This window comes from Myotis daubentonii, chromosome 3 (assembly GCF_963259705.1).
Source record: "Myotis daubentonii chromosome 3, mMyoDau2.1, whole genome shotgun sequence".
In the NCBI taxonomy this organism is placed as follows: Eukaryota; Metazoa; Chordata; class Mammalia; order Chiroptera; family Vespertilionidae; genus Myotis; species Myotis daubentonii.
The window spans coordinates 29207806-29228007 of record NC_081842.1 but is presented as its reverse complement, the minus strand read 5'-3'; the positions used below and the strand labels follow the sequence as shown (position 1 = coordinate 29228007).

Genomic DNA, 20202 nt, shown 5'->3' with positions numbered 1-20202 from the left:
AAGGATGATGCCTACAATTCTATCACTAACTAATAAAAGGCAGCTAGATTTTTTTTAAAATTTTATTTTTACTTTGCTGCTTAAGAGAGAAAACCATACATAACAGATACTTCCCAGGTAACAGGAAAGCACAAAGGAACAACAATCCTTACCTGTTTGTTCCTTTACCTCCTATTTTTGTTCAAAAATACAAAGAGCACAGACATAGGAAAATGACTTCAGGTGTAGCTTTTCCATGATTCGTGGTCAGAATCCTGATCTGTGCTGATCCCCGCCCCCCCCCCATCTCGATCTCCTTTCTTCCATCATAAGCACAAAACATAGAAAACACCCCGACATGCAAAGTCCATTCTTGATTGGACACCCCACTTAGCTGGCTCTCAGGAACCTGGGTCTCAGAAGTCTAAAACTTCATTAATTGCTTAAACCTGGCATATTCTCTAGTATTTTCTAACAAGACAAATGTTATCATCTTCCTAATTGTATCTGTTAGGAAGTATTAGGTAGTATTAGGAAGTATTATTTCTTCAACATAAGAAATCTAGGAAAAGGCAGTTGCTGATGTTGGTTAAACAGCTCAGGCATTGACTTTTCTGAGATTTTTTTGCAGTCTTTCATTTACCAGGCATGATGTCCACATTCAGGGCAGAATGAAGAAAAAGGGAGCTCCTTTCCTATTTTACCGTATAAAACAAAAGCCTTCCCAGGACCCACGGCAGTCTTGTACCTAGGGTTTCATTAGCCAGAATTGTGTCATTGTGTCATGTGGCCATTTCTGTCTGTAAGGGAGTCTGAGGGAAAAAAAGCAGGCTGTCTTGCCTGGGGTTGGACAAGGTGTTCTTCATGAAATGAGTGTTTCATTAGCAAGGAAGAGGCAGAGAAGAGATGAGGGTAGGAAACTCAAACTGTTAGCAAGTTGGCTAGAAGAAAAAGATTAACAGTTGATCCAGACACCTTTGCAAGCCTCAGAAATACGTGGCATTTGACCTTTTATAGAATCACTCTTGAAACATTAACTCCAAGAATTATAAGGAAGTTGTGTATATGGACCTAAGGAAAATGAGAGGACTCTAATGGTTCAAGCTCCTGTACTTTCCTGTCACAAATGATTATGGAGAAATGGATAACTAATATTATGAGATGCAGGCTGCCCTGGAGAGTAGGCATGGTCATGGGCATCTGGGTGGGAGGAGGGGTGCTGTGTCTCCAGGTGTAAAAGCTGAAATGATGCCAGAGCCAATGGTTTCCCTGAGGGAGGTTGTCCTGCCCAGATGACAACCACTGGGCATCAATGATCTTCCATAAATGCATATCTCATCCTGTTACATCCTCTGCTTAAACATTTCCATGCTTCCTGTGCTCTCAGCAGGCACGCCTGGCTCCTCCACATGACTGTCATGGTCTACCAGTGGTCAGCAAACTGCGACTCACAAGCCACATGCGGCTCTTTGGCCACTGGAGTGTGGCTCTTCCACCAAATACCGACTTCTGCGCATGGGCCACGAAGTTTCAATCGCACTGTACGTGCGCGCCCACATGTGGTATTTTGTGGAGGAGCCACACTCAAGGGGCCAAAGAGCCGCATGTGGCTCGCGAGCCGCAGTTTGCTGACCACTGGTCTAGACTAGCTTACTTCTGCAGCTGGACTCCTGCCCCATCTCCCCACCCTCCTTCGCTATGCTACATGAGCCCTCCAGACTAAACTACTATCCCCAGAAATCCCCCATGAACTCGGTCCCCTGCAGACCTTTGACATACTGTGTCCTCTGTTTAAACCCTCTTGTTCCTGTTCTATCTGGCAAGTACCTAATCATCACTTGGGTGCCATCAGAGCTTTGGTTTCTTTCAATCTTCTTTCCTCATTTCCAGCTTTGGGTTAGGAGGTCCTGTATGTGCTTCCTTGAATCCATCTCATCACTGCTCTTACAGCACTGAATGGCAATCCTCTCTTATTTATCTCACCCAACTAGATCGTAAGCTCCATGAGAGTAGGGACCAGTCTGCCTTTGCCACTTTATATCACTGGTGCATAACACTATGCTTGGCCTGTAGTATCTATCAATCAATGTATGGGGAAATGAATGAACAGGTGAATAAACAAATATATATTTACACTATATTCCTTTGAGATAATTCACTTGCTATAAAACAAGTACCAAAATCCCCATGCAGGTAGAGTAGGTAGCATAGAGCTCAGCATGTGGCAGGCGTACAGATGCTTGACTGATAGATCCATTAGTTGATCATATGATGATTTCATTCATCATCATTAATAAGTATTGACCATGTCCACATTCATGTTCTGGGTACTACACGTGGATGACCACAATAGCAGTATCTGGGACATCGCATCATTTCTTTTGCTGTGGAGCTCACAGCATTCTTATACTTTCCCCTCCCCTCTTTTTAAAATGAAGTACTGGAAGGGACTTGAAAGATCATGTGATTTAAATTTTTTAGATGAGGATTCTGAAATCAGAGAAGTTGAATAACTTCCTCCAAGGTCAAGCAGCTGGTGGCGGTTGTAGATTTGTGTCATTATCCCCTTTGTTGGAGACCTGACTCACTTCCCTAAATTTAGCATCCCACTTGGTAAATTTGTGAGCCAGACCATCACCACCACTCTATTTTCCCAGCAGGTGGAGGGGCTCTTTTCCCTGAGCTGACTGCCCCCTCTCCACACACGCACATCTGTAGTGGACATGAACACAGTAATCAGCATCCTGCCATCTGTGTACTCCCCACCTCATTTCAGACTGCATTTTAAAAGCTTGCCTTGAAAGGACCTCGTGGGGTTTTTTGTTGTTGTTTTTTTACTTTTTCAGACATTGGCACGAATTAATCTTGAGAATTACAGAACCAAAATATGTTGAGTAAATTAAGACCCATTTTCTCTGACAGCATTTGGTCTAGGCAATGATTGCAGCAGCTCCATCTGCATTTGCAAGATGCCTTCTCTATGAGTGCACTTAACAAGTTGATTTAGGAGCGTACTTCTGATATTAACGTCACTATTGCGGCTCCTGCCACGGAGAAATGGAGGCCCTTGGTCTCGAGGCCTTTCATCAGAGCGCCAGTTCAGGAGCCCTGTGTTCTGTGAGAGATGTTTATTGTGGCATTGCCTCTCTCGGGATCACAGCTTTCAGTCTTTTGGAGTACATTTGTCTCACAACTTTGATTTTTACAAGTTTTTGAATTTCTTTTTATTGCCTTTTATTTTTAAAAATGTCTTCACTTTCCTAGATAGATTTCCTTAGAGTAAAGAAAGGTGACATGGAAGCATTTTTCACAGGAGTGCAAATTTTTCTAATTGTGTGTGTGTGTGTGTGTAAGTACAGGATTGGCCCAAGGGAAGACGTATGAAACACATAAAAATATATATATTTGAGCCCTAACCGGTTTGGCTCAGTGGATAGAGCGTCGGCCTGCGGACTGAAGGGTCCCAGGTTCTATTCCAGTCAAGGGCATGTACCTTGGTTGCAGGCACATCCCCAGTGGGGGGTGTGCAGGAGGCGGATGTTTCTCTCTCATTAATGTTTTTAACTCTCTATCCCTCTCCCTTCCTCTCTGTAAAAAAAAAAAATCCATAAAATATATTAAATATATATATATATATATATATTTATATATATATATATATATATATATATATTTTTTTTTTTTTGACTGGCTGGCATGGATCAGTGGTTGGGCGTTGACCTATGAATGAGGAGGTCATGGTTCGATTCCCGGTCAGAGGCACATGCTTGAGTTGTGGGCTTGATCCCCAGAATGGGGTGTGTGGGAGGAAGCCAATTAATGATTCCCTCTCATCATTAATGTTTCTCTCTCTCTCTCCCTCTCCCTTCCTCTCTGAAATCAATAAAAGTATATTTTAAAAAATTTGATACCAATCTATTTCTTGTTCTGTGATCTCTTTTTTATTTATTAAAACATTTATTCAATAAATATTTATTTGTTGCCTATGATATGCCAAGCACTGAGCTAGGTGTTTGATAATAATAAACATATTAATAACGAACATTTCTATACATGAATTGTCTTTCCTGTATATCTATATAACCAACAATATTAGTTTCCAAGGGCTACCATAACAAAGTACCACAAAGTGAGTGGCTTAAACAAAAATGTATTACCTCAAGTTCTGGAGGCTGGAGATCCTAGGGAAGGATTTGTTTCAGGTCTCACTCATAGCTGTTGGTAGTTCCTTGGTTTGTGGCTGCATAACTCCCATCTTCACATGGTGTTTTGTCTGTGTGTATGCATTTATCTACAAATTTCCCCTTTTCATAAGGACATAGTCATACTGATAAGGGACCCACCTTGCTCCAGTATAACCTTATTTAATTTAACTAATTAATACCTCTAGAATGACCCTGTTCCAAATAAGGCCATATTCTGTGGTACCAGAGGTTAGGACTTCAACATAGAACTGTTGGGGACAATTCAAGCTGGAATACCAAGTCCAATGTCACCTCTTCCAAAGCCATCTCTGCTCCATCCACCACACACCCGAGCTCTAGTTAAGCAATCTCTTCTTTAACTAAACCCACATAGTATTTTATCTATAACATATTTTACCTATATAATTCATTTTTTCAAGTTTTATCCCTTTTTTGTTAAGACCCATGACTGATAATCATTGGTATCAACAGGGTGATGACTACACATGATAAGTCACAGAAAATTTTTATAATATGAATGAATAAACCAATCATCAGATATTTACATAGCCCTTTCTAGTTAGGAAATGTTTTCATATACATGATCTCATTTGAGCCTCAAAGCAAGTATTTGACGTGGGCATGTAGGAATTATCTCCATGTATGATTGGTGAAGCCCAAAGCAGGTATATGTCCAGAGCTATGTAGACATGGTGGAGATTGCATCTAAATCCATGTCTCCTAATTCTGACCTTTTGAGCTCTTGTCTCATTGAATTTTTTCTCTTTCGGAAATATTTTCATCTCCAAATTACCTCTGCCTTCCAATTAGTGATCAGTACTCATCCAGAACACTGTGACTACCCACTCTCCTCCCCGGCTCATTAGGCAACTTATCTGAAAAGCTACACTCTTACACATCTCTTCTCTCCCTCTCTCTGTCTTTCTATATGTATATGTATCTGTATCTGTATATGTATATGTATATATATATAATCTTTCCTTGAGGCTACCCATTCAGAGAGTCCATATTGAATTAAAATTTCATACTTCCCTTCTAGAATAGAATTTTTAATGCTGTATGAACAAAACAACTGATGCTGAGGATTTTGGCACTCAGACTAAGAGATTCATTTTATAATTGATAGTAATGACACTGTTTTGGATGTGGGAAAGAGCTGTTTCTGATGCCATTAAAACTAGATTCAGACTGACCAGTTCCTCTTAGGGAAGACTTCTGCGGTCTACCATTAGCTTGGACTCATTCTAAGGCAGGAAATATTTTTTCAAAGTATTAAAAACCACACATACACACATATTGTATTCATAACTAACCTTGAGAATATTAATGTGGAGTGGATTTTGATATTAACATGCCATAGAAGCAATGAAAATTAGTATACAATCCTGGCTTCAATATGAAGTGTCATGATGTGGCTAATGTTGCCTCATTCTGTTTCACAGTTACAGTATTGCAATCCCTGTGTGAGCTCCTACCTTACCGCCTGCCTGAGTTGCAGGGATTTGCTTTTCTCCGACTGTGTACTAATATTAATGCTGACTCGTGTGCATAATGTTCTTATGATTTACAGACAGCTTTCACTATGTTATCTCGTTTTACCTTTAGAACCATTCTATGAGATCAACACTATTACTATCTTCATTTTGAGAAATGAGTCAGTTTGCCCAGGATGATAGGTTGAAAGTGAGACATCCAAGATTTGAGCCTGGTATTCTGACTCCAAATTCTGAACTCCTTTGACTTTATTACCTGAGCAATGCTTTATTTTTTCTTTACTTTTGTCACATCTCACCTCCCAAACTGGGTTAGAATTTACTAACCCAGATTATTCTGTACAGGGTTTTATACTATGGAATATATAGAAGAACCTGAGTTTTTTTTTTATGTGTGTGTGTGCGTGTATTTTTTGTTGTTGTTAATCCTCGCCTGAGGATATTTTTCCATTGATTTTTAGGGAGAGTGAAAGAGAGAGGGAAAGACAGAGAGAAACATCGATGTGAGAGAAACACATCGATTGGTTGCCTCCTGCATGAGCCCTGACCAGGGTCTGGATTGGGGAGGAGCCTGCAATAGAGGTACCTGCCCTTGATGGGAATCGAACCCGGGACCCTTTGTTCCACAGGCTGATGCTCTATCCACTGAGCCAAATCGGTTAGGGCAAGAATCTAAATTTTGAATTCCAGCTTTGCTACTTCTTTGCTGGGTGATATTGGACAAATTATGTAGTCTGTTTAAGCCTCAGTTTCTTTATTTATAAAATGGTGGTCCTGATAGTGCCCAGATTATAAGATTTCAAAGATAATTAAAATGACAAAAAATTGGTGTAAAGTCTTAGCAGAAACCATAGCATGACATTACAATTTATGAGTTGTGTGAAGTTGGGTGAGATACTTAATCTTGTTTAGTTCCATCCTCACTATTAAAAAAGGGGGACAATATTAAGTATCTTGCAGGTATATCATGAGGTTTAATAAAATAACATTTATGGGAGTGCCTAATACAGTGTTTGGCATATACTCGGAACTCAATAATTGTTAATTTCCAACCTACCTGCTTTCTTTCTCTCTTCAAAGAGGAAATCAATAAATGTTTACTGGATTTTCAGTGACTCCTTTCATGCAATGATTTTATGACTATTTTTTTTAGTGGTTCTGTACATGGATGCAAGTATTCAATATCAAGGTGACTTTGACAAACTGTTTTAAAGCTCCAAGTAGAATAAAACGCAGTGTTCTCTCAGAGAGGCAACATAAAGGAATCTGATAACCAGTTCACAGTAATTGCCCAGAAAGTGGCTCCCTAGTGAAAGCCTGGCTGAGAACAAGCAAGTCCAAGTGTGACCTTGAACATGGACATTGGATTCAAAGAGAAGGATTTGTTAAAGCAAAGAGGGGCTCAAAAGTTTTTAACTATTGGAAAGACCCACCAGAATTTGCATTAAAAGATTGAACTTGAGATATTTTTCAAGCACCAATTCTCAATATTCATTTCAGAGGATCCTATGTGTCTATTGATAAATCCACAGCGGTCTTTTCCAAATGGGTTAGAAATACTTAAGTCAATAATTGGGATTTTCTCAATTTTATATTCCACTTCCATATATTTGTAAACTTGGCCATCATTCCTTGCTTAGACTAAAACTTAAAGTAAATAATAAGTCATGCATTGCAGAATTACACATTTAGTTATTGTAGGATATCATTTTATGAATTTTCAGTGTTCAAATACTTGAATAATCTGAGAAATACTGTTATAATTATAGTTTTTTACTTTGGACATTGTTCAGAAGATAGAAAAATGCAAATATTGTGTAGTCTAAGATTTAACAGGGGACCTGCTTTCTCAAATGATAGGATTAATTTAAAACCAACGTTTACTGTTTTATGGGACAGAGAGCTGTGTTTCATTCATCTTTGTTTTTCTGGTGCTAGAGTAGTGCCTGGCACAGAGTAGGTCCTCAACACATTTTCATCTTACATAGAAATTATATGTATAAAAGCAAGAAATGCTTGGTTTCAAGAGTGCTTGAATCGTGTACTAAGAGTGTCTTGAAGATGCACTCTCAAATTTTGTTTTCCTCATTTTTTTTTTTTAATCATGGAATTCTGACTCTGTTTCTGACTCAATGTCACCTATTCCCAGGACCCTGCCCTGCAAACTCAAAGCTATAGGTGAATTTCACTTTCCACCCGTCTTATTTTACAAATGAGTTCACGTTGCTATACATTCTGTAGTTTTATGCAAAGCTCTGTGTTGGGCAATGTAAGGCTATCAGCGTCAGTGAGGTATTGTCCTTGTTCTTAGGGAGTTAATGTAGTCAGAGAGAGCGATACCCAGGGAACTAATTATATTTCAAGGCAGAAAGAAAAAGTGCTGTGGTTAAAGTACAAACAAAATGCTGTGGTTGCAGAGGGGAAGGAGTAATTAATTCAAACTGGGAGGAGATCAGGAACAAGGAAGGAAAGAAACTAATATTTATTGAGGGCTTAGAAGCTGCCAAAGGCAGGGCTGCTGCTTTCTTTCCCTCAGGCTCTGGGAGGAGGTTGTGTTGCGGCCCTGGTCAGTGTGGTTCAGTGGTAGAACATCCATTGGTCCATGCACCGAAGGGTCTCAGGTTCGATTCCCTGTTAAGGACATGTACCTGGGTTGCAGGTTTGATCCCTAGCTCCAGTTGGGATGCATGCAGGAGGCAACCAATTGATGTTTCTCTCTCACATCAATGTTGGTCTCTCTCCCCTCCCCCCATCCCTCTCTTCTCCTCTCTCTAAAAATCAAGTGAGGATTAACAACAACAATAAGGGCCTGGGGAGGGGAGGTTTGGCCACTGACCCATGTTGGGAAGGTTAATGTTCCAGAAAAAAGGAGACCATGGGAAGTGACCCTTCTACTGGTCTGCAGGGACATGGACTGGGACAAGAAGCAGCCTCAACTTGAGATGGTTCGGTGGGAAATGGGGTTGATACGAGGAAGCTGGTTTCAGTTAAAGTGAGGAGGTGTTTGGGAGAATTCTAGGCACAGATGAAGAATGTTAGTAAGAATAAGCTAAAGCAGTGGTTCTCAACCTTGGCTGCACATTAGAATCACCTGGGAATCTTTTTAAAATCCTGATTTCTGGGCCTCATCCTCCGGAAATTCTGTTTCTTTGTCATGGGGTGGGGCCACAACATTAGTAACAAAGAAACGGAATTTCCAGAGGATGAGGCCCAGAAATCAGGATTTAAAAATGATTCCCAGGTGATTCTAATGTCCAGCCAAGGTTGAGAACCACTGTAATAAAGGAAAGACGAGGCCCACATTTATGTCGATGAGTATAAATTACTGAGGAAAAACAGAGCAGGGCTTTGGGGGCGGAGGGGGGAGTTGTGATGAGGACAAATGTGGGAGTGTCTATTCAATGGGGAGAGTGCGTCAGTCCTAAGGTTCCAAAGGAAGCAAAGGAGAGTGGATGGGTCAGTTTGCTTTGTTTTCTTGGGTGCTTAGCTCTCCAGTGTGCTAGCGAGTGTTGGCCTGTCCCTAAAAGAGATGGGAGCAAGTGTTGGTTTGTTTGTTAGTGTTCTTTCCAACTGAGAGTATAGATTGTCTCCATCACTACACCATTCCCCAAAGAGCCCAGCATTGGAGTGGGCACGTGCAGATATTCACAAAATCATACTTGCTTTATGACAAGCAGGAAGATACATTTCAGCAGAGCCAAGAGGCTAGTTATGGATTTTACAGGGTTGTGGGCATTTAACCTGAAAATGAACCACACAGTTACAAAGTAGTTTAAAGTTATTTATGGCTTTACAATCAAGAACTATTTTCTGATGCCATGATTTTACAGAAAGAAAATGGTGTCAATTGATTAACTTCTACAGTAATTTGTTAGCTGCTCATTCTATTTTCCTGTTTTGACTAATGACAACATTTAGAGTTGCATCTTTATGAAGGCGAAGTAGCTCAGGCAGTTTGACTGTCTTAGAATAATAGTTCAGTTGGTTGGGTGTTGTCCCATGCATTGAAAGGTTGCTAGATAGATTCCCAGTCAAGGCACATACCCAGGTTGCGGGCTACTGAGGACATGTAGGAACTAGTCAATCAATGTTTCACTCTCACATCAATGTTTCTCTCTCCTTCTACCTTATTCTCTCTCTAAAAATCAATAAAAAATATTTTTAAAAAAGAATAATTAGAGAATGTTGCACCATCAACCAGTGGGAAACCTACTTCTCCTGCAGCTTCCCATATTAGTGTCTCTTACTGAGCAAAGCCCACCTCTCCAGAATGCTATGATAAAACATTTTGCAGCCCTAACTGGTTTGGCTCAGTGGATAGAACATCGGCCTGTGGATTACAAGGTCCCAGGTTCGATTCTGGTCAAGGGCATGTACCTTGGTTGCGGGCACACCCCCAGTGGGAGGTGTGTAGGAGGCAGCTGATGGATGTTTCTCTCTCATTGATGTTTCTAACTCTCTATCCCTCTCCCTTCCTCTCTGTAAAAAATCAATAAAATATATTAAAAAAAACATTTTGCAAACAGTTATGGGACATAATAGGCTGATCTAAACTATTATTAATTTACAAGTTAGGATGGTATAAGACAAATTTCGTCCTTATGTGAGATGGCTTAGGGGAATTTATAATATTAGGGCTTAAAAGTGGTTTCCTAACTTACATGAAGGGCTAAACCAAAACAGGGAACTTTGTGGTAGATATGTCCCTTTTGCCTTTCTGTGCCCGTGATACACATTTATAATCTATAACGCTATTCTTCCCTGAGAGCCTAGATATGATTTCAAAATCCATCTCAATACAACACTTTAAATAACAAGTGGTTGGGATTAGCCTGAAAGATGAACTTCACAGTTAATCATCCCTAAAAAGCTATAAACCCCTCTGGGCAGGTCTCAGGTCCAATTTAGGACTTGACATAGAGTAGGTTTTTAATAAATGATTTTTGGAATAAATGATAGACAGAAAAACAGATGAATTAAAAATGCACAAATAAAATCTCATTTATTTTTCTAAAACTGGTATAGGAATGTATGTAGGATGCTTCCTTCTCTGCCTTGTAGGAAATGTATTGCATGTCACCATTAGCCTTGTGAACACCAGCTCATAGGATGACAGAGTGGAAAGGACCTGGAGAATGTTTAGTGACAACTTTTCAGAGATGAAAAGAAGGTGCAGAGAGGGCATCATCTATAGTTCAGGCTCTGGAAGAGGGAGCCACGCAGGCCGCTGTATTCCACACCTTACTAACCCTGTGGCCTTTGGCATTTGCTTTGTCCCTTCATCTACAAAGTGGGGATTGTGTCTTATCTGCCGGTAGGGTTGTTGTGAAGCTTAAGCAAGGTAAGGAATACAAAGTGCTTACTATAGTGCCTGGCACATGGTAAATACTTTTAAAAATGTCAACATGTCCCTCCCTCTCCCACTCTTTTTCATTAATAGAAGCTGAACCAGTGATGGTACTATAAGTCGTTTTATCATAAGGTTTATCATATTATGTTTTGCTATGTTTTTTTAATCATGTTTTCAGTGAATTGAAAATTATTTCAACCCACCCTCATTTTACATACGTAGAAACTAAAGCAAAGAGAATACAAGGAATAGGATTCTTATGAAATAAGAAAAAAAAATTTCCTAAGTGCAAAACATACAATTCCTGAATGTCACACTCTTTTCTTCATCTAATCATATCGTTTCATAATATATGACCTGCTTCATAGAAAATATATTTATAAAAGATGTCTTTAAATAAAACAGTGATAAAATTTAATGAAAAATGAGTGGACTGAATTTTCCTTTTAAAAAAACTCAGCATTTTCATTGTATATTTGAACTTTCAGGTCAGTTATTAGTTGGGGGTTGGGGGAAGCAGAAAAGGGAAAGTTGTAGTTGGCTCTCTGTTGGTTGCCAGGAAACATACAAAAGCAGCAGGGACAGAGGAAACAACTGGGCATTGCTGGGAAGGGTGGCCTGCAGAGGGGACCTGGCAGCTGCCCCATCTAATGTCTCCAGACAAGAAAAGGGAGTTTAAAACCACAACATGTTAATAGACGCAAGGTTAGCCAACAAGGCTTTGGGAAGTTGCCTTGCTAATGCATGTGAAATGAGGATTAGAAGCTGCGCTCTGGGTCCGTTGCTATAAACATTGGAGGAAGACGCTTTATCCATTTTTAACCAAGTCAGATCCAACCAAATATAAGGAGGGGGTGTTTTAAAACCACTGGACTGTGGACTTGGAAAATAAGCTGTGGAATTCAGGAAGAGTGGGGTTGAGGGTTTCATTCTCCACCTCTCAGCTTAAACATCCTGCCTCCTTATTATAAGCCTTGAAATGTATGTTTATTTGAAATCCTATTGCTAAGTTGGCTTTTTGTTTTGTTTTGTTTTGTTTTGTTTTGTTTTGTTTTCCGAAGACACCTTTGGAAGAAAAAATAATAAAGGTATAGAAATAGTTGGAAGCTGTTGAAAGAGGTGAAGCCATTATGAGCTCCCAGAGTGCTGCACTTGAGTTGAACAAGGGGTCAGAGCCTGGGCGAGGGAGGACAGAAGGTGAAGACCACAGCACAGCTTGGCTTGAAAACCAGCTCAGTGTGGGCGACTTTGTCAAAATCCAGAGGGCCTTTGAGGTAAGCGTTCATCTCATTTACTGGAGACTTGGACTTGCTCATGAAGGAGACGAGGATGAAAAGGGAGATTTTTTTTAGACTTAGTGGGGTGATCACATCATAAGGTATAAAATGTCGCATTGCTAATTGTATACCTGAAACTAATATAACCAATTTAAGATTATACACCAACAGTACTTAAATAAAATAATAAAAAAGAAAAACACATAAAAGCATTATTCTTAAAAGCAAAACAAACAACAAAACAGGGAATTTTTAAAGAATTGGTCAGGCTTGGATTTAACACCAGCGTAAGTTTATCCCTCCATTCTTCCAACCAAATTATATTATTTAGTATGAAATTGCTTCTGTTGAAAACCATTACAGTGAAGGAAGGAAAATTCATTCTTAGACAAAATTCTTCTTAGAGATCAATGAAAAGTATGGTTATGAGTGGGGAAAGCCAAGTCTCTAAGGTGACTCCCAGCAATAACTCTTCTTTCCAGGGAAGTAGGGCTCTGGAAATGCAAATATCTGCCTCTAGTTTGAAAAAATTCTCCCTGCCACCCCCCCTGAGTGGCACAGCTCCTTTTCAAAGCTGATTTTGCTACTTCATTGTCTGGAGATCCCAAGTGAGGGACCAGTCTCCCACTTTTTTTCTAAATATTGGAGCAGTGCCAAGAAAAACAAAATTGCAAGTTTTCTTTTTAATTGTACATCTCTATATATATAGCCTAAGTGACTATTCTGTTCGACTGTTTGACCCTTTGATCAGTAGCTATGATTTGCACAGACCACCGGGGGCAGACGCTCAACGCACAGGCATGGAAACATGGAACAGACTGATGAATCTCAGAGGGAAGTGGGGAGGGTGGAGGGCAGGAAGAGATTAACGAAAGATCTTATATGCATACTAGAGGCCCAGTGCATGGATTCGTGCACCGGTGGGGTCCCTTGGCCTGGCCTGCGGGGACCAGGCTGAAACTGGCAGTTCGACATCCCCTGAGCGGCCCAAGATTGCAAGAGGGCTCAGGACAGGCTGAGAGACCCCTCTGGGCCTCTAGTATAAAATAAACCTTAAGAATTTTAATTATAAACGCATAATTTATTTCTTAGTTAATTAGTTGGGAATTCTGTGGCTATGCACCATAAAGAGAATGCTCATCGTAATGATTTTTAGTTTCTCATCTGGGCAGGAAGAAGTGCTCTTCTGTGCTGTGGAACTTAGATAGGCATGAGCCCCCATCTATTCTACTTCATTATGTTTGCTAAAAGTATGATCTCAGGGATTCGGAAGGTCCTCCAGGGGTGCTTGGAAGTGTCCATATTAATTTGAAATAGATACACCATATTTTGGAATATTACCTTGAAATTAACAAAGTATGATGAAATCTAACAACTATATTATCCTGTAACTGGCACAAATTTTAATCTTTAGCTATCAAAAAAAAGTAGTAGCTAACCACTGAAAAACTACTATACTGTGTTTTGTATAACTAATTAGATTTTACCTGTGTTGATAAATTCCTGTCCCAATAGCATCTATCATTTTTTTACAATAGAATCTATCATATTTAGTAGCAAAGACCTGCTTTGCCCTACACTTTGCTCATTCTAATCTTTATGTATTTGTTGTTCATCCAACCCCATTTGTCTGAAAGATTTCAGGGCTGCTCATGTCCGATGCCCCAGATAAATTTTCCATATTTTGATAGATGTAGCAAACATTTTGACAGGGCATTCAGAAAAACATATCAGCAGATTATGATAGCTTTGACTTTGCAATGAATAGAAATGTGGCAGTTTTATTCTGGTGCTAAGAACACAAACAATTTGAATGCTTAGGTTTATTAGGAGAGTCAACATTATAATATTGATATGTTAGAGAGTGAAACTGCTTCAGAAGGTTGGGGGAAGGGGTAGGCCAGGGGTCCTCAAACTTTTTAAACAGGGGGCCAGTTCACTGTCCCTCAGACCATTGGAGGGCCGGACTATAGTTAAAAAAACAACAACTATGAACAAATTCCTATGCACACTGCACATATCTTATTTTGAAGTAAAAAAACAAAACGGGAACAAATTTGCATGTGGCCCGCGGGCTGTAGTTTGAGGACCCCTGGGGTAGGCATTCTTTTCAAATTACTGATTGATTATCTGGAATAAACCCATGTGAAACTGGTCAATTCAACCTCAAGATTTTTTCTTTTCTCTTCTTTTCTTTATAACTTTAAATGCTTTAAAGTCCAGACCACTAATTTTGAAATTACCAGTTGGGAAAGCACATATTACTGATGGGAGAAGAAATTGTAGTCCAGAGCTTGCATGAATATAGAGAATCTAATGACAGTTTTTAAAAAAGAAATTGAGCTTTGCAGGTGTATTATCAAGAAAAACAACTAGGCCTGTCCATTTTTTAACAGACCCAATGCACACAGAATGGAGGAATTCAGTGGCACATGTGCAAGTAGGACTACAAGTTAGGCCCTGGAGCCAACATGATTTTCAAACACAGCATGGACACCTAGGAAGAATGATACCCTAGGCTATTTCCAGGAAGCTCAGCCCATCGTTCATGAACATTGGGCCCACAGGTACGGACAGAGCTGCAAAAGGAAACATTGCCCTCGGCAGCTGTCCTGCAGCACAGAACTCTAAAGGCAGTGATCTGTAGCCCAATCACTAAAGATACAATCTGAGCCCCCAGGGATGTTCAGGGAGGGTGCTCAGAACAAACTTGTCTTGTGGGTGAGTGGAATCTAAACACAATACACTTGTGCTAACTTCACCTCAAAGGACCGGAGAAGTTCAGTAGGCAATTGTGCTTGTCTGAGAATTGTGCTTGAGGTGCAATCTATCTATATATATATATAAAGCCAACAACTGTAATGGCCATAATAACCATAAGGACCGATTGCTATGACGCCCACTGTGGCCAGCGAACCCCCCCAATCAGGGTGCGGGCCAGCCGGCCAATCTCGCAGCCCCTCCTCCCTGCCCGAATTCCCCTGATCGGACTTTACCACCCAGATCAAGAACGGGGCAACTGGCCAAAATCCCCACCCTAGCCCCCAACCCCTGCCAGCCCCACCCCTCATCAGCCAGCCTCCCCACAATAGGCCCACAGCCCCTCCCCCCACTGGCCCACCCCTGATCACATCCCTCACCCCAATAGTGGGCGGGAATGGACAGCCAACATCCTGCAGCCCCTCCCGCCCCCCCACCCCCCGTCGGCCACACCCCCGATGGGTCTCCACCACCCTGATCAGCCCACAGCACCTGCCTCTGGCCAGCCTCACCCCTGATTGCCACCCCACTTCAACAGGAAGTGGGACCCCCGCCAACTTCCTGCAGCCCCTCCCCCGGCTGTCCCCACCCCTTAGGGGCCCCCACCACCAAGATTGGCCCCAAGCCCCTCTCCCCAGCTGACCCCACCCCAGATTTCCCCCCATCCCGATCAAGGGCAGGGCTGACTGGCTAACCACCCAGGCTCCTCCCCATGACCAGCCCCTCCCCCAACCAGCCCCCCAACCCCAATTGGGGGTGGTGCCCTCCATCCAATTGCCCGCAGCCCATTCCCCCAGCCAGCCCCGCCCTGACCAGACCCCAATCAGGGCAGGCTGGCCGGCCAACCTCCCATCTTCCTCCTCCTGACAGGCCCAGCCCTGACCTGACCCAACTGGGGCCGGGTTGGCCGGACCCCACCCATGCACAAATTGGTGCATTGGGCCTCTAGTAAAAAAAATAAATCCACAGAATGTATGATATTCTCATGCTTGGTTGTCTTTTTTTTATTATTTATTTTTTGTCCAAAATTTTACATATGTCTGCTTTTTCCCTGCTTGACCTCTCCCCCCGCCATTCCCATCCCGGGCAAGCCCCCATCTCTCCAGTGTCTGTGCCCATTGGTTATGCTAATATGCATGCATACAAGTCCTTTGGCTGCTCTCTAACCCCTGCCCCCCCCACCCCCTGCCATTTGTCACTGCATCTATTCGTATTCATCAAATTATGTTGATTATTATATCCCACATATGAGTGAGATCATGTGATATTTATCTTTCTCCGACTGGCTTATTTCACTTAGCATATTGCTCTCCAGCTCCACCCATGCTGTTGCAAATGGTAAAAGTTCTTTCTTTTTTATTCCATTGCGGTGTAGTATTCCATTGTGTAGATGTACCGAAGTTTTTAATCTACTCATCTGCTGAAGGGCACTTAGGTTGTTTTCAAATTTAGCTATTGTAAATTGTGCTGCTATGAACATAGGAGTGCATATATCCTTTCTGATTGGTGTTTCTGGTTTTGGGGGATATAGTCCTAGAAGTGGCATTACTGGGTCAAACAGGAGTTCCATTTTTAACTTTTTGAGGAAACTCCATACTGTTTTCCAGAGTGGCTGCACCAGTCTGCATTCCCACCAGCAGTGCACAAGGGTTCCTTTTTCTCCATATCCTTGCCAGCACTTGTTTGTTGATTTGTTGATGATAGCCATTCTGACAGGTATGAGATGGTATCTCATGGTTGTTTTGATTTGCATCTCTTATATGATTAGTTACTTTGAGCATGTTTTCATATGTCTCTCAACCTTTTGTATGTCCTCTTTCAAAAAGTGTCTATTTAGGTCCTTAGCCCACTTTTTGGTTGGATCTTCCTTTTGTTAAGTTGTATGAGTTCCCTGTAAATTTTGGAGATTAAACCCTTATCTGAAATATCATTGGCAAATATGTTCTCCCATGCAGTGGCTTTCTTATTGTTTTGTTGATGGTTTCTTTTGCTGTGCAGAAGCTTTTCATTTTGATGTAATCCTATTTGTTTATTTTCTCCTTAGTCTCCATTGCCCTAGGAGCTGTGTCTATAAAGATATTGCTACAACATATGTCTTCTATTTTGCTGCCTATGGAGTCTTGTAGGATTTTTATGGTTTCCCGTCTTACATTTAAGTCCTTTAGCCATTTTGAGTTTGTTTTTGTGTATGGTGTAAGTTGGTGATCTACTTTTATTTTTTTGCATGTATCTGACCAAATTTCCCAACACCTTTTATTGAAGAGACTGTCTTGACTCCATTGTATGCTCTTGCCTCCTTTGTCAAATATTAATTGAGTATAATGGCTTGGGTCGATTTCTGGGTTCTCTGTTCTGTTCCATTGGTCTTATATGTCTGTTCTTGTGCCAGTACCAGGCAGTTTGGAGAACCGTGGCTTGGTAATATAGCTTGATATCTGGTATTGTGATCCCTCCAACTTTGTTCTTCTTTCTCAGGATTGCTGTGGCTATTCAGGGTCTTTTTTTATTCCAGATAAATTCTTGGAGAGTTTGTTCTAGATCTTTGAAGTATGCCGTTGGTATTTTAATGGGTTTGCATTGAATCTGTAGATTGCTTTGGGTAGTATGGACATTTTAGTGATGTTGATTCTACCAATCCATGAACATGGTATGTTCTTCCATTTGTTTATATCTTCCTCTATCTCTTTTTTCAATGTCCTGTAGTTTTCTGAGTACAGGTCTGTTACCTCCTTAGTTAGGTTTATTCCTAGGTATCTTATTTTTTTTTTGGTGCAATGGTAAATGGGATTGGTTTTTTTTTTTTTTTTCATTTCTCTTTCTGTGAATTCATTATTGGTGTATAAAAAAGCCATAGATTTTTGGGTGTTAATTTTGTATCCTGCTACATTGCTGAATTTATTTATTAGGTCTAGTAGTTTTTTTGATGGAGTCTTTGGGGTTTTGTATAAGAGTATCATGTCATCTGTGAATAAGGACAATTTTACTTCTTCTTTTCCAATTTGGCTGCCTTTTATTTCTTCTTCTTGTCTGGTCGCTGTGGCTAGCACTTCCAGTACTATATCAAACTGTAGTGGCAAATGTGGGCATCTCTGTCTTGTTCCCGTTCTCAGGGGAAATGAGTTTAGTTTTTGCTCATTGAGTATGACGTTGGCTGTGGGTTTGTCATATAAGGCTTTTATTATGTTGAGGTATGATCCCCCTATTCCCACTTTGCTGAGAGTTTTTATCAAGAAAGAGTGTTGGATTTTGTCAAACGCTTTTTCTGCATCAATTGATATGATTATGTGATTTTTGTCTCTCAATTTGTTTGCTTGGATGTCTTTATAAAATTCTAATGATGGCTATAGACAGATTCTACAGCCACAATTCTGACACTAGACTCCTTTATCCTTTTTTTTTCTGTTTGCTCATGTGGTCTGAAGAATTGTCAGACATTAGACAATGTCCATCTCCTTAACTGACAGTGGGGATGCTTAATTGAAAAATGGGAAATCGGGTCTTTCAATTGTGGAGCAAATATTTCACGCATATTTCCAAATGAAATATTACATGCCATATAAATCTTGGCAGTAACATTTAGAAATAAATTAAGTAATGCTTATTGCAAGATGGTACAAATGAGTTACAATCACTTATTGTTTGAATTCCAGTTTTGCCACTTATAATGTGACTCTGCAAATCACTTAACCTTTTTGAGCCCGTTTCCTTTATTTCTGACATGGGGATAATAGGATTGTTGTGAGGACTAAGTGAGATACTGTCTGGAGAGGAGTTGAAAGAATAAGTGCTCAATTAATAGCTACTACAAGTTCAGTGAGTAGAGGTTGAACCACATGGTTTCTAATGTCTTGGTTTTTTTTTTTTTTAAAAAAATATGTGTTTATTAATTTTAGAGAGAGGAAGGGAGATGGAGAGAAGGATAGAAACATCAATTATGAGAAAGAATCATTGATTGGCTGCCTCCTGCATGCTCCCTATTGGGGATTGAGCCTACAATCTGGGCATGTGCCCTGACCGGGAATCGAACCATGACCTCCTGGTTCATGGGTCGAAGCTCAACTAATGATCTGCAATGGCTGCGTTCTAATGTCTTGATTCATATATTTCCTAAAGGCAGTTACACTTCTAATAATGCTCACAATGATGTTTTTATATTCCTTTTAGTTGTGGTAGGAAGTGGGGGTAATAAACTTTGCAAAGACATAAGTTCACACGGAAGAGTACAAAAGCATCATTTTCCATCTCCTACTTTATATTTTATTAACATTCAAATTATATTAATTGTTGTCTTAATCCTCTTCTTTAGAACAAAAATGTTACCTGGGTAGAAGTACTAGAAAAATTACGTGTGAATTTCATTTTCTTTCAAGTGATGGTGTCCAAAAAGCCATATGTCAGCTTAAAGGGAGGGAATCTTGTAGTATTCACAGAATAATAAAATGGCTGTTACTCAAACTTTCCTATAGCACCTATAATGCTTAGAGAAATGGCGTGGTCTCTGGATATTCATATTATTTTGATGTGAACCATATTTTACATTTTCGTAGATACTTCAAAAGCCAGCTATTGTGTAAGGAAGAATGGCTGTGGCTTGCTGATTTTATAGGAATGCTGAGAAGCAGAAATTATGGGTCAAGGGAAATGGGGTGCTGGAAAAGTCTCATTGAGAACCTTACATATATTGAGTTTCTTCCCAGAGTATAGCTCTGAAGGTATTTGAGTAATTGTGTGTGTGTTGTTGTTGTTTTTTTGTAACTCCTCACTGTTGACCTCTACATGGTAGGGCATTCTGATCTTTGGTCCTAGATGTCCTGCTGCCTATTTGGCCTGGGACTGTAGTTTTCCCATTTTGCTAGACTCACTGGATTGGGTCCTGACCTGCCTCTGTCAACAACAACAACCCTGGACTGTATCATCTGCTGGAGCATCTGTTCTGGCTCAGGTGATGGGCCCAAAGCCAAGGGCTGGTCCTATGCTGTCTACTCCATGCTGCCATTTGACCAAGTCCTGCTAAATCTTTAGATTTAAATAGCTAGAAACAAAATCTCCTAAATGACCTATAAAAGGTGGTGGGCTGTTATACTCAAAGTAGAAAGGGCCAAAAAGCTGGTAATTCTGGGTGGAAAAGGCCTAGTAAA

The 20202-nt window shown here is 40.5% G+C and overlaps 1 protein-coding gene across 1 annotated transcript in view; it reads left to right on the top strand.

Annotated features, from left to right (window-relative positions):
- Positions 1-12105: 12105 nt before the first annotated feature.
- The window catches only part of WDR49 (WD repeat domain 49), a gene marked incomplete at its 3' end in the record, with an annotated part of 135184 nt that continues 127087 nt past the window's right edge, over positions 12106-20202 (top strand). The window contains exon 1 of the mRNA XM_059686146.1: positions 12106-12301. Coding sequence (XP_059542129.1) covers positions 12158-12301 — 144 coding nt within the window. The remainder of the gene's footprint in view (positions 12302-20202) is intronic.